This window comes from Leptonotus elevatus, chromosome 16 (assembly GCF_054856555.1).
Source record: "Leptonotus elevatus isolate MCC_2025b chromosome 16, RoL_Lele_1.0, whole genome shotgun sequence".
Taxonomy (NCBI): domain Eukaryota; kingdom Metazoa; phylum Chordata; class Actinopteri; order Syngnathiformes; family Syngnathidae; genus Leptonotus; species Leptonotus elevatus.
The window spans coordinates 2,570,679-2,584,969 of record NC_141254.1 but is presented as its reverse complement, the minus strand read 5'-3'; the positions used below and the strand labels follow the sequence as shown (position 1 = coordinate 2,584,969).

The 14,291-nt window shown below is 39.0% G+C and overlaps 1 protein-coding gene across 1 annotated transcript; it reads left to right on the top strand.

Moving 5' to 3' along the window:
• The first annotated feature begins 509 nt into the window (after nt 1–509).
• Nucleotides 510–13,894, top strand: h3f3c (H3 histone, family 3C). The gene is made up of 4 exons (XM_086099002.1): nt 510–650; nt 1,782–1,926; nt 2,074–2,227; nt 12,738–13,894. The coding sequence occupies exons 2-4, from the start codon at nt 1,799–1,801 to the stop codon at nt 12,864–12,866; spliced, it is 411 nt and encodes a 136-aa protein (XP_085955128.1). The 5' UTR covers nt 510–650; nt 1,782–1,798; the 3' UTR covers nt 12,867–13,894.
• Nucleotides 13,895–14,291: the final 397 nt, after the last annotated feature.

Here is a 14,291-nt window from a genome sequence, read left to right as displayed (position 1 = left end):
AAAAAGCTGTAGAGGTTTACTCAGGTAAGTTGTGCAATATTTGCAGAGTATTAGATTTAAGGAATTTGGCAGTTTGCTTGCTTTACCAGTGTACATAATTACACTTATCTTTAATTTATACTAATGAATAGATCAAACTAATGAAACGAGCAAAGATGTCCCCAAGCATCAGAATGTCTTATTCCACTCCACTTTTCTTCCAAAACAAATAGCTGGCATGTTATGTTCTGTTGACAGTTAACACTCACTCGAGTCGTTTGTATAAGCAGATGAAATGTGTCACCAAATCTGCGATTTGAGGTTTAGCGTTACACGTCGAAGTTTACATTAAATCTTAGATTTGACAAGCGTTGCTATAAAATATTATCTTATTTTGTTTCGTGAATGGAGAAATAGGCAATGAACTAAGCTTATGTAATACACATAATATGTTAAGAATTCTAATGGTGTTGTGCGTGTTTGGTGCTGTGAAATAAATTCAGTTCAGTTCCAGTTTGTTTACACTCACTGGCCGTTGCATTGTGGGAGACATGATTGACACGGGCGCCATTTTGCTCCCCGCGCTTCCATTGTGTGAGAGATAGTAAATATCTGACACTGCAACCACACGCTCGAGTCGCTGCGAGGAAACGCCGCTTAAATTACCCTCGGTGAGTCATATTCAGTGATATTTTCATACAAGGATGCTCGCTCCATGTTGCGTGTGAAATTTGTCAGTTTCATGTGTTACTGTGTGTTAGAAATATCGTTTAATTTCGACGTTTACGATGAAGTGGAAAAACAGTTTCCCCCGAGTACAAGTGAGGAAACGGTTCAGTCGCTTCTAAACGCTGATGGTGTTCTTTTCATCGGCGATTTTAATCCAGCTGCTTTACTTCAGCAGCCACTCCACGTGATTTAATTGGCACTTACACTTGTTTTTTACGTTTTAGTGATAGTCTTGGTTACAGTGAATCGCTGTAAAAGTCGTGCGTCCGGCTCGATGTGAATAGTGTTTTACGTTGCATATGCGGCCATAAACCCTGCGGTGAAGAGGCGAGCGGTAATTCAGTGTCCCCGCCTCCAACGACAGCAACATGACAGCTTATTGGTTCTTTTGCAGGTAAAAGCCGACTGTGATTGGTGGGATCCAAAAAAGCGTCACAGTGCATTGGCCAGTTCTCGGAATAAACAGTTGGTGCTGGATTAGTTTGTCATAAAAGAACGTTTAAAGAATGACGAATGGTAAAAATAACCACAATCTGAGAGCGGCTAAGTTTTGAAAAGTGACGGTTTTTAAAACATGGCGCCTTAATTATGACAAAGAAACATTTCCAGATACACACAAAAGAGCACACGGATGGGACCCTCACAGCATGACGTCACCGACATGAAAGAGTCTGTAATCCAAACGTTATTTCCGGGTGCATTAAACGTTGTCACATTAAACTATCATATTTGGTATCTCCTACTGAGATGGTTGTGTGTGGCGTCATACCAACTAGTGTTAAATTATGTATTCCTGTAGCACCACCTTGTCATCTAGACTAGCAAGTGTAGTTCAAAGTTGAGGGTTTGAGGTTGAGGTTTTATTGCCTGATTTCAAGTTTAATCAATTTTTGTTTTGTTTTTTCCCCAAACTTTATTAATGTTAATGTGGAGGTTTGCTCAAATAATTGATATTATTTCAACAAAATAACATTTGAGACAAATTCAGTATGAAGTCATATTTGTCACTGCACTGTGTATCTATATCAAATCTCATATTTAGTCTTAACATAAATGTTTGATACCTCTTCCAGGTTGATACTTTGTGGTTATGGCTCGTACCAAGCAAACCGCCCGTAAGTCCACAGGAGGAAAAGCTCCTCGTAAGCAGCTGGCCACCAAGGCTGCTCGCAAGAGCGCTCCCTCAACCGGTGGTGTCAAAAAGCCCCATCGTTACAGGTAACCTGTGCAATTAATTCTTCTTGATGACACGCACAATTCAGTTGGATGTTAGAAGGTTTTTGTAGGGCTTTGTGGGTTCTATTTTTTGTTTTTGTTTTAAGAGTTCAAGTGGGTATTTACAGAAAGCTTGGTATTGTTCTTCAGGCCTGGTACCGTGGCTCTGAGAGAGATTCGTCGGTACCAGAAGTCCACGGAGCTTCTGATCCGTAAGCTGCCTTTCCAGCGTCTGGTTAGAGAGATTGCGCAGGACTTCAAGACTGACTTGCGTTTTCAGAGTGCTGCCATTGGTGCACTGCAGGTGCGTTTGTGTGCGCCCCAGTATTATAATAGTTTTGGTTATGCCATTATTATTTTTTTTTTAATTAATTTTATTTGAATTCGTTTTATAGAGGGTTTGTTAGCTTTTGATTTTTCTGATCGTGCTTCGTTTTAGTATTTGTTTTAGTTTCATTGAATGCACATAAAAAGCTAAGTCACAAGTGTTGTGTAGTAAAATAAACTAGAAAAATTCCCGCGGAAATTTTGAATGGGCCTGCTAACTCTTGCAACTCTTTTCAAGGAGCTGAACAGTTTAAAATTTCAACCATTGAAATCGCTCAAGAAATGTAAAAGTTAACCATAATCAACAGTATGTTACTGCCCCTTTAAGAAACATGCACATTCACGCACACACATTTGATTTTAAGTAACATTTCAATGAGCTGAACAGTTTAAAATTTAAACCATTGAAATCGCTCAAGAAATGTGCAAGTTAACCATAATCAAGATCAAATAAAGTATCTTACTGTCCCTTTAAGAAACATGCACATTCACGCACACACATTTGATTTTAACCAACATTTCAATGAGCTGAACAGTTTAAAATTCAAACCATTGAAATCGCTCAAGAAATGTAAAAGCTAACCATAATCAACAGTATGTTACTGCCCCTTTAAGAAACATGCACATTCACGCACACACATTTGATTTTAAGTAACATTTCAATGAGCTGAACAGTTTAAAATTTAAACCATTGAAATCGGTCAAGAAATGTGGAAGTTCACCATAATCAACATCAACTAAAAGTATCTTCCTGCCCCTTTACAAAACATGCACATTCACGCATACACATTTGATTTTAAGTTGTTAGGAGACGTCACGCACCAACATTCCATTGATTTGTATAGGATTACGCTCACCTCAAACAAAAGCCTCTCGCGACTTAACGGTTGAAGATGCAGATTCCAGAAATGGCTCGTTAGAACGGCAAGGGTTTGGGGAACGCGAGCATGTTCTCAGTTTTTTAATCGGATGAAAAATGACCAAATGAGAGCAGGTTGAAAACTTATGATTGATCGAAAATGAAGAGGGAAAAACGGCGAAATATACATGGAGGAGATAGGCGCCAAAGTCCGACTTCTCCTCGCTTAAAGTGAAAATAAAGGTACTAAATGACACCTTAGCCAAATAAAACTTAGTTTTTCAGAAAGCAGAGGCTTGTGGCTACAAAATGTGCGAATTTGATGTCTAGTGAACAAAGATTGTGGCCATGGTGACGAGTTGAAGTGAAACTTTTGGAAATATATTTTTTGGTTCCCGTCACTGAAGCCTTAATTAGTCACACTCTAAATAGGCGACTTTCACCCCTTTGCTCACTGTCTTTGAACCCGCACAGGGGGGAGAGCTTTCATTCCTTAATTTTTTTTTTGACACAGAGCTAAAGATGACAAAAATTCCAACAAAATGAGCTAAAATTCATATCGGTCGGTCAACGTATGCGCGCGCAGCGTGTCTTGGAAAAAGGTGCTTGATTGGAGTTGATGTCTTTCGGATTCCCATTCATTCCTATGGAAGTTTTATTGGGAGTTTTTTGGGAATAGCGTCGCCATGGTAACTGGGAATTCTTATAAAAATAATAGCGCAGCGAGTCAGATCGAGCCGCATCGTTTGATACCTCATTTGTCCCGGTGCGATCTACGGTTCGGGCCGCATTTTTGCGGAAAAGTCGGAAGATAATATATGGAAGAAAAACTAGAAAAATTCCCGCGGAAATTTTGAATGGGCCTGCTAACTCTTTTCAATGAGCTGAACAGTTTAAAATTTCAACCATTGAAATCGGTCAAGAAATGTGGAAGTTAACCATAATCAAGATCAAATAAAGTATCTTACTGTCCCTTTAAGAAATATGCACATTCACGCACACACATTTGATTTTAACCAACATTTCAATGAGCTGAACAGTTTAAAATTTAAACCATTGAAATCGGTCAAGAAATGTGGAAGTTAACCATAATCAACAGTATGTTACTGCCCCTTTAAGAAACATGCACATTCACGCACACACATTTGATTTTAAGTAACATTTCAATGAGCTGAACAGTTTAAAATTCAAACCATTGAAATCGGTCAAGAAATGTGGAATCTACCATAATTAAGAGTATCTCACTGCCCCTTTACAAAACATGCACATTCACGCACACACATTTGATTTTAAGTAACATTTCAATGAGCTGAACAGTTTAAACTTTCAACCATTGAAATGGGTCAAGAAATGTGGAAGTTAACCATAATCACACATTTGATTTTAAGTAACATTTCAATGAGCTGAACAGTTTAAAATTCAAACCATTGAAATCGGTCAAGAAATGTGGAATCTACCATAATTAACAGTATCTCACTGCCCCTTTACAAAACATGCACATTCACGCACACACATTTGATTTTAAGTTGTGAGGAGACGTCACGCACCAACACTCCATTGATTTGTATAGGATTACGCTCACCTCAAACAAAAGCCTCTCGCGACTTAACGGTTGAAGATGCAGATTCCAGAAATGGCTCGTTAGAACGGCAAGGGTTTGGGGAACGCGAGCATGTTCTCAGTTTTTTAATCGGATGAAAAATGACCAAATGAGAGCAGGTTGAAAACTTATGATTGATCGAAAATGAAGAGGCAAAAACGGCGAAAATTACATTGAAAAGAGATCAAAAATGTGCGACTTCTCCTCGCTTAAAGTGAAAATAAAGGTACTAAATGACACCTTAGCCAAATAAAACTTAGTTCTTCAGAAAGCAGAGGCTTGTGGCTACAAAATGTGCGAATTTGATGTCTAGTGAGCAAAGATTGTGGCCATGGTGACGAGTTGAAGTGAAACTTTTGGAAATATATTTTTTGGTTCCCAGCACTCAGACCTTAATTGGGTATCAGAGTGGCGATTACACTCACTGTCTTTGAACCCGCACAGGGGGAAGAGCTTTCATTCCTTAATTTTTTTTTTGACACTGAGCTAAAGATGGGAAAAATTCCAACAAAATGAGCTAAAATTCATATCAATCGGTTAATGTATGCGCGCGCAGCGTCTCTTTGAAAAAGGTGCTTGATGTGTGATTTTGTCTTTCCTTTTCCCATTCATTCCTATGGGACTTTTATTTGGGAGTTTTTTGGGAATAGCGTCGCCATGGTAACTGGGAATTCTTATAAAAATAATAGCGCACCGAGTCAGATCGAGCCGCATCGTTTGATACCTCATTTGTCCCGGTGCGATCTACGGTACGGGCCGCATTTTAGCAGAAAAAACGCGGAAGATTAAAAAATAAGAAGAAAAAAAATAAACCCTTTTTCTAGGATAGTAATATGTGCCTGCTTGCTCCGCAAGCAGCAGCTTCGCTGCTGCTTGCTCCGCTTAGCAGGCCCATAACTAGAAAAATTCCCGCGGAAATTTTGAATGGGCCTGCTAACTCTTGCAACTCTTTTCAATGAGCTGAACAGTTTAAAATTTCAACCGTTGAAATCGCTCAAGAAATGTGGAAGTTATAATCAACTAAAAGTATTACTGCCCCTTTAAGAAACATGCACATTCACGCACACACATTTGATTTTAACTAACATTTCAATGAGCTGAACAGTTTAAAATTTCAACCATTGAAATCGCTCAAGAAATGTAAAAGTTAACCATAATCAAGATCAAATAAAGTATCTTACTGTCCCTTTAAGAAACATGCACATTCACGCACACACATTTGATTTCAACCAACATTTCAATGAGCTGAACAGTTTAAAATTTAAACCATTGAAATCGCTCAAGAAATGTAAAAGTTAACCATAATCAACAATATGTTACTGCCCCTTTAAGAAACATGCACATTCACGCACACACATTTGATTTTAAGTAACATTTCAATGAGCTGAACAGTTTAAACTTTCAACCATTGAAATCGCTCAAGAAATGTGGAAGTTAACCAAAATCAACAGTATGTTACTGCCCCTTTAAGAAACATGCACATTCACGCACACACATTTGATTTTAACTAACATTTCAATGAGCTGAACAGTTTAAAATTCAAACCATTGAAATCGGTCAAGAAATGTGGAATCTACCATAATTAACAGTATCTCACTGCCCCTTTACAAAACATGCACATTCACGCACACACATTTGATTTTAAGTTGTGAGGAGACGTCACGCACCAACACTCCATTGATTTGTATAGGATTACGCTCACCTCAAACAAAAGCCTCTCGCGACTTAACGGTTGAAGATGCAGATTCCAGAAATGGCTCGTTAGAACGGCAAGGGTTTGGGGAACGCGAGCATGTTCTCAGTTTTTTAATCGGATGAAAAATGACCAAATGAGAGCAGGTTGAAAACTTATGATTGATCGAAAATGAAGAGGCAAAAACGGCGAAAATTACATTGAAAAGAGATCAAAAATGTGCGACTTCTCCTCGCTTAAAGTGAAAATAAAGGTACTAAATGACACCTTAGCCAAATAAAACTTAGTTCTTCAGAAAGCAGAGGCTTGTGGCTACAAAATGTGCGAATTTGATGTCTAGTGAGCAAAGATTGTGGCCATGGTGACGAGTTGAAGTGAAACTTTTGGAAATATATTTTTTGGTTCCCAGCACTCAGACCTTAATTAGTCACGCTCTAACTGATGCAAGAAAGGCGACTTTCACCCCTTTGCTCACTGTCTTTGAACCCGCACAGGGGGGAGAGCTTTCATTCCTTAATTTTTTTTTTGACACTGAGCTAAAGATGACAAAAATTCCAACAAAATGAGCTAATTTTCATATAGGTCGGTCAACGTATGCGCGCGCAGCGTGTCTTTGAAAAAGGTGCTTGATTGGAGTTGATCTCTTTCGGATTCCCATTCATTCCTATGGGACTTTATTTGGGAGTTTTTTGGGAATAGCGTCGCCATGGTAACTGGGAATTCTTATAAAAATAATAGCGCAGCGAGTCAGAGCGAGCCGCATCGTTTGATACCTCATTTGTCCCGGTGCGATCTACGGTTCGGGCCGCATTTTTGCGGAAAAGTCGCTGGAAGAAAATAGGAAAACTAGAAAAATTCCCGCGGAAATTTTGAATGGGCCTGCTAACTCTTGCAACTCTTTTCAATGAGCTGAACAGTTTAAAATTTCAACCGTTGAAATCGCTCAAGAAATGTGGAAGTTATAATCAACTAAAAGTATTACTGCCCCTTTAAGAAACATGCACATTCACGCACACACATTTGATTTTAACAAACATTTCAATGAGCTGAACAGTTTAAAATTTCAACCATTGAAATCGCTCAAGAAATGTAAAAGTTAACCATAATCAAGATCAAATAAAGTATCTTACTGTCCCTTTAAGAAATATGCACATTCACGCACACACAATTTATTTTAACCAACATTTCAATGAGCTGAACAGTTTAAAATTTCAACCATTGAAATCGCTCAAGAAATGTAAAAGTTAACCATAATCAACAGTATGTTACTGCCCCTTTAAGAAACATGCACATTCACGCACACACATTTGATTTTAAGTAACATTTCAATGAGCTGAACAGTTTAAAATTCAAACCAGTGAAATCGGTCAAGAAATGTGGAATCTACCATAATTAACAGTATCTCACTGCCCCTTTACAAAACATGCACATTCACGCACACACATTTGATTTTAAGTTGTGAGGAGACGTCACGCACCAACACTCCATTGATTTGTATAGGATTACGCTCACCTCAAACAAAAGCCTCTCGCGACTTAACGGTTGAAGATGCAGATTCCAGACATGGCTCGTTAGAACGGCAAGGGTTTGGGGAACGCGAGCATGTTCTCAGTTTTTTAATCGGATGAAAAATGACCAAATGAGAGCAGGTTGAAAACTTATGATTGATCGAAAATGAAGAGGGAAAAACGGCGAAAATTACATTGAAAAGAGATCAAAATAGTGCGACTTCTCCTCGCTTAAAGTGAAAATAAAGGTACTAAATGACACCTTAGCCAAATAAAACTTAGTTCTTCAGAAAGCAGAGGCTTGTGGCTACAAAATGTGCGAATTTGATGTCTAGTGAGCAAAGATTGTGGCCATGGTGACGAGTTGAAGTGAAACTTTTGGAAATATATTTTTTGGTTCCCAGCACTCAGACCTTAATTAGTCACGCTCTAACTGATGCAAGAAAGGCGACTTTCACCCCTTTGCTCACTGTCTTTGAACCCGCACAGGGGGGAGAGCTTTCATTCCTTAATTTTTTTTTTGACACTGAGCTAAAGATGACAAAAATTCCAACAAAATGAGCTAAAATTCATATCGGTCGGTTAACGTATGCGCGCGCAGCGTGTCTTGGAAAAAGGTGCTTGATTTGATGTGATCATTTTCGGATTCCCATTCATTCCTATGGGACTTTTTGGGGGACATTTTGGGGAATTGTGTCGCCATGGTAACTGGGAATTCTGAGGAAAATAATAGCGCAGCGAGTCAAATCGAGCCGCATCGTTTGATACCTTATTTGTCGCGGTGCGATCTACGGTACGGCCCCTATTCTTGCGGAAAAGTCGCTGGAAGATAATATAAAAATAAAAAAAATAAACCCCTTTTCTAGGATAGTAATATGTGCCTGCTTGCTCCGCAAGCAGCAGCTTCGCTGCTGCTTGCTCCGCTTAGCAGGCCCATAACTAGAAAAATTCCCGCGGAAATTTTGAATGGGCCTGCTAACTCTTTTCAATGAGCTGAACAGTTTAAACTTTCAACCATTGAAATCGGTCAAGAAATGTGGAAGTTATAATCAACTAAAAGTATTACTGGCCCTTTAAGAAACATGCACATTCACGCACATACATTTGATTTTAACTAACATTTCAATGAGCTGAACAGTTTAAAATTTCAACCATTGAAATCGCTCAAGAAATGTAAAAGTTAACCATAATCAAGATCAAATAAAGTATCTTACTGTCCCTTTAAGAAATATGCACATTCACGCACACACATTAGATTTTAACTAACATTTCAATGAGCTGAACAGTTTAAAATTTAAACCGTTGAAATCGCTCAAGAAATGTGCAAGTTAACCATAATCAAGATCAAATAAAGTATCTTACTGCCCCTTTAAGAAACATGCACATTCACGCACACACATTTGATTTTAAGTAACATTTCAATGAGCTGAACAGTTTAAAATTCAAACCATTGAAATCGGTCAAGAAATGTGGAATCTACCATAATTAACAGTATCTCACTGCCCCTTTACAAAACATGCACATTCACGCACACACATTTGATTTTAAGTTGTGAGGAGACGTCACGCACCAACACTCCATTGATTTGTATAGGATTACGCTCACCTCAAACAAAAGCCTCTCGCGACTTAACGGTTGAAGATGCAGATTCCAGAAATGGCTTGTTAGAACGGCAAGGGTTTGGGGAACGCGAGCATGTTCTCAGTTTTTTAATCGGATGAAAAATGACCAAATGAGAGCAGGTTGAAAACTTATGATTGATCGAAAATGAAGAGGCAAAAACGGCGAAAATTACATTGAAAAGAGATCAAAATTGTGCGACTTCTCCTCGCTTAAAGTGAAAATAAAGGTACTAAATGACACCTTAGCCAAATAAAACTTAGTTTTTCAGAAAGCAGAGGCTTGTGGCTACAAAATGTGCGAATTTGATGTCTAGTGAGCAAAGATTGTGGCCATGGTGACGAGTTGAAGTGAAACTTGAAATCAATTTTTTTCTCTGTCTTCACTCTGTTTCTTAATTGGTCCGCTCTAGCTCATGCAATACACACACATGGGATAAAGGATATTTCACTCACTGTCTTTGAACCCGCACAGGGGGGAGAGCTTTCATTCCTTAAATTTTTTTTGGACACTGAGCTAAAGATGACAAAAATTCCAACAAAATGAGCTAATTTTCATATCGGTCGGTTAACGTATGCGCGCGCAGCGTGTCTTTGAAAAAGGGGCTTGATTGGAGTTGATCTCTTTCGGATTCCCATTCATTCCTATGGGACTTTATTTGGGAGTTTTTTGGGAATAGCGTCGCCATGGTAACTGGGAATTCTTATAAAAATAATAGCGCAGCGAGTCAGAGCGAGCCGCATCGTTTGATACCTCATTTGTCCCGGTGCGATCTACGGTTCGGGCCGCATTTTTGCGGAAAAGTCGCTGGAAGAAAATAGGAAAATAACTAGAAAAATTCCCGCGGAAATTTTGAATGGGCCTGCTAACTCTTTTCAATGAGCTGAACAGTTTAAAATTTAAACCATTGAAATCGGTCAAGAAATGTGCAAGTTAACCAAAATCAACAGTATGTTACTGCCCCTTTAAGAAACATGCACATTCACGCACACACATTTGATTTTAAGTAACATTTCAATGAGCTGAACAGTTTAAAATTCAAACCATTGAAATCGGTCAAGAAATGTAGAATCTACCATAATTAACAGTATCTCACTGCCCCTTTACAAAACATGCACATTCACGCACACACATTTGATTTTAAGTTGTGAGGAGACGTCACGCACCAACACTCCATTGATTTGTATAGGATTACGCTCACCTCAAACAAAAGCCTCTCGCGACTTAACGGTTGAAGATGCAGATTCCAGACATGGCTCGTTAGAACGGCAAGGGTTTGGGGAACGCGAGCATGTTCTCAGTTTTTTAATCGGATGAAAAATGACCAAATGAGAGCAGGTTGAAAACTTATGATTGATCGAAAATGAAGAGGCAAAAACGGCGAAAATTACATTGAAAAGAGATCAAAAATGTGCGACTTCTCCTCGCTTAAAGTGAAAATAAAGGTACTAAATGACACCGTAGCCAAATAAAACTTAGTTCTTCAGAAAGCAGAGGCTTGTGGCTACAAAATGTGCGAATTTGATGTCTAGTGAGCAAAGATTGTGGCCATGGTGACGAGTTGAAGTGAAACTTTTGGAAATAGATTTTTTGGTTCCCGTCACTGAAGCCTTAATTGGGTATCAGAGTGGCGATTACACTCACTGTCTTTGAACCCGCACAGGGGGAAGAGCTTTCATTCCTTAATTTTTTTTTTGACACTGAGTTAAAGATGACAAAAATTCCAACAAAATGAGCTAATTTTCATATCAATCGGTTAACGTATGCGCGCGCAGCGTCTCTTTGAAAAAGGTGCTTGATGTGTGATTTTGTCTTTCCTTTTCCCATTCATTCCTATGGGACTTTTATTTGGGAGTTTTTTGGGAATAGCGTCGCCATGGTAACTGGGAATTCTTATAAAAATAATAGCGCACCGAGTCAGATCGAGCCGCATCGTTTGATACCTCATTTGTCCCGGTGCGATCTACGGTACGGGCCGCATTTTAGCAGAAAAAAACGCGGAAGATTAAAAAATAAGAAAAAAAATAAACCCTTTTTCTAGGATAGTAATATGTGCCTGCTTGCTCCGCAAGCAGCAGCTTCGCTGCTGCTTGCTCCGCTTAGCAGGCCCATAATAAACCCTTTTTTCTAGGATAGTAATATGTGCCTGCTTGCTCCGCTTAGCAGGCCCATAATAAACCCCTTTTCTAGGATAGTAATATGTGCCTGCTTGCTCCGCTTAGCAGGCCCATAATAAACCCCTTTTCTAGGATAGTAATATGTGCCTGCTTGCTCCGCAAGCAGCAGCTTCGCTGCTGCTTGCTCCGCTTAGCAGGCCCATAATAAGAATAAAAAAAATAAACCCCTTTTCTAGGATAGTAATATGTGCCTGCTTGCTCCGCTTAGCAGGCCCATAATAATAAACCCTTTTTTCTAGGATAGTAATATGTGCCTGCTTGCTCCGCTTAGCAGGCCCATAATAAACCCCTTTTCTAGGATAGTAATATGTGCCTGCTTGCTCCGCTTAGCAGGCCCATAATAATAAAATTAAACCCTTTTCTAGGGTGGATAGTAATATGTGCCTGCTTGCTCCGCTTAGCAGGCCCATAACTACTGATTTCCAAACAGCTATTTGGCTTTTCTTCTGCACTGTAAAAAGAAAAAAGTAATATTTACTTGAAAAAAACTAACGTTTTTTTACTCAGATATTCTCAGTAACTTTTACAAGGAGTTTTGAGTACATTTTACAAGCTAATTTAAGGAAGAAAAAAAGCTACGTAAGCATTGAGGAATGAACCCATGACCTTTAGCATGGGTGACAGCCACTCTACCACCTGAGCCATGCAACTCCTTCTGTATGTTAGTATATTGCTCAAAACGCTCCTTGTAAAATTTACTTTGAATTTCTGAGTGAAAAAAATTGGGTTTTTTTTTTTCAAATAAATATTGCTCCCCATTTGTTAGTGTGTACAGCCAAACTGTAATACAGAAATAAATACATTTGAATTAAACCCTGAAAGCTCGTATAAAATCAACAAAGATGAAAACGAAGGATATTTTTGTTTTCTAAACATAAAATGGACTTTCAGTTTATTGGTGTTAGTTGTTTTTCTTCTTCTTCACATTTGGTAGAATTTTTTTATTTTATTTAGTATAATAACTGGTGTGCGCACGTTAATGTTTTTCAAAATGTGTCCCGTGATCTTTTCTCTGTGCGTGTGTTTGTAGGAGGCCAGTGAGGCATACCTGGTGGGACTATTTGAGGACACCAACCTGTGTGCCATCCACGCCAAGAGGGTCACCATCATGCCCAAGGACATCCAGCTGGCCCGCCGAATTCGCGGAGAGCGTGCTTAGAAAGCACCTTTGACCTGTGTTCTTTTTTTTTTCCTATACCTTTGGTCCCCCCCGGTAGATTTTTAAGAGGTAGAATCATGTTGATGTCTGGTCTCTGAGGTTACTTCGTCTTCACCAAATGTTTTCGAGTACCTTTTTTGTGCACGTGTTGCAGATTAGATGAACATTGGCACGCACTTTCGATAGACCATGCTGGCTTTGAGGGGGCATATGCAGACAGCAGTGCCACCTTTTGGGTTGCAGATGGGGTGAGCAGAGGGGCTAGTCTGCTTAAGGGGAGCTGCAACTTCCACAGCAGGGTGCTATTAAAACTAGTCCCGACACATCTGCCCTGTCTTACTTGACACCCACCTAGTCTATCGTTAGCCCCCTTTCATTGCGCACCAGCACCGTGATGCCTCGCGCTACCTTCTCAAAGCACATCTCTGCCTCTGGAATGTGTGCAGGCAGTCAGTTTGTGTGCATGTGTGAACTCTGATCTTTTCAACCATCGTCGACAAGCAAAAAATCGTATAATGATTATTGTGCATATGGTGTCTATTTTTGTTGTACTCATTACAAATTATCCCATCCTTTATCACTTCCAGACTCAAAGCATGAGAAAGCAAACATGGTGAAGGCTTTTCTTTCTTGGTTCTTTTTTTTTTTAACAATAATGTGATTTGAAGAAGTAACAAAATCAGAAAGAGCTTCTGTTCAACTTCTGAGTTGCATTTTTAAATGCAGCCACTAAGGGGCGGTGTTTTACCAGCAGCCTTGGCCGTTTGGTCAAACCTTTTTCCTTTGGTTTTTAGATTTTTTCTTTTCTTTTTTGAGACAACACAATTTGGCAGGACATACAATTGAAGTTCTCATTTCTCACTTCTCTGCAGTTCTGTCCTTTTCTCCAAATTTGTAATACACACTATAACCTCATTGCTTTCTTTTATATTTTTGGTAAATGCTCAAAGTTTTCAAATGTATGAATAAGCTGATCTTTGTATTTTCCAAATTTCTCATATTATGGTAGCATTAAATAGATGTTAAAAAAAAAAAAATTGGTGTGTTGCTCTTTTTTTTTTTTTTTTTTTCAAGGTGGCACTAAAATATGGTTTTCTAACCATCATACAAAAACGAGTGTTCTTGCTTTTATTTTTATTTGCTGTGTGTCGCTTGACACAACAACTGACGACATGGGTGTACACACAGTGGTTTTAAGCCACAGCAAGTAGTGATAGTACGGGGAATCCTCAGTAGGGCGGCTGTTCCATATAACAGTCACACTAGAATATATTTTTAAATCTTCAAAATATAAAATGCTGTCAAAGTTAAAGCGTTAACTCATCGAGTAATCACAATAATCATGTATTAATGCGGAATCACACAATTAGACAGCGGATGGTTACGTTAAAGGTAGCACAGGTTGTGTTGAGTAATAAATACATG

Excerpts from the sequence above, each read along its gene's own strand:
- h3f3c (XM_086099002.1), top strand. The coding sequence starts at position 1,799 with ATGGCTCGTACCAAGCAAACCGCCCGTAAGTCCACAGGAGGAAAAGCT. Across the intron at positions 1,927-2,073 it reads AAAAAGCCCCATCGTTACAG|GCCTGGTACCGTGGCTCTGA; the intron begins GTAACCTGTGCA and ends ATTGTTCTTCAG. Across the intron at positions 2,228-12,737 it reads CTGCCATTGGTGCACTGCAG|GAGGCCAGTGAGGCATACCT; the intron begins GTGCGTTTGTGT and ends GTGTGTTTGTAG.